Genomic DNA, 345 nt, shown 5'->3' with positions numbered 1-345 from the left:
GGGCCAGGGGGTGTGAGCGCGGGGCAGTCCAGGGCGCGCACGGTGAGGAGGGGCCCGGGAGCTCTATATGGAGGAGGGAGCCCAGAATGGTGTGCACCAGGAAGACCAAAACTTTGGTGTCCACTTGCGTGATCCTGAGCGGCATGACCAACATCATATGTCTGCTCTACGTGGGCTGGGTCACCAACTACATCGCCAGCGTGTATGTGCGGGGGCAGGAGCCGGCGCCAGACAAGAAGCTGGAGGAAGACAAAGGGGACACCCTGAAGATTATTGAACGGCTGGACCACCTGGAGAATGTCATCAAGCAGCACATCCAAGGTACGGGAGCCCCGGGAAACTTGG

The 345-nt window shown here is 60.3% G+C and overlaps 1 protein-coding gene across 3 annotated transcripts in view; it reads left to right on the top strand.

Moving 5' to 3' along the window:
* Positions 1-6: 6 nt before the first annotated feature.
* Positions 7-345, top strand: part of GALNT18 (polypeptide N-acetylgalactosaminyltransferase 18) — a 301,670-nt gene continuing 301,331 nt past the window's right edge. For all 3 annotated transcript variants that reach the window (XM_005873977.2, XM_014545884.1, XM_005873978.2), the window contains exon 1: positions 7-321. In XM_005873977.2, coding sequence (XP_005874039.1) covers positions 87-321 — 235 coding nt within the window. In that variant the 5' untranslated portion in view covers positions 7-86. The remainder of the gene's footprint in view (positions 322-345) is intronic.

Source organism: Myotis brandtii, unplaced genomic scaffold (genome assembly GCF_000412655.1).
Source record: "Myotis brandtii unplaced genomic scaffold, ASM41265v1 scaffold422, whole genome shotgun sequence".
NCBI classification, from domain to species: Eukaryota; Metazoa; Chordata; class Mammalia; order Chiroptera; family Vespertilionidae; genus Myotis; species Myotis brandtii.
The sequence above is the reverse complement of the archived record's forward strand: the minus strand, read 5'-3'. Positions and strand labels throughout refer to the sequence as shown.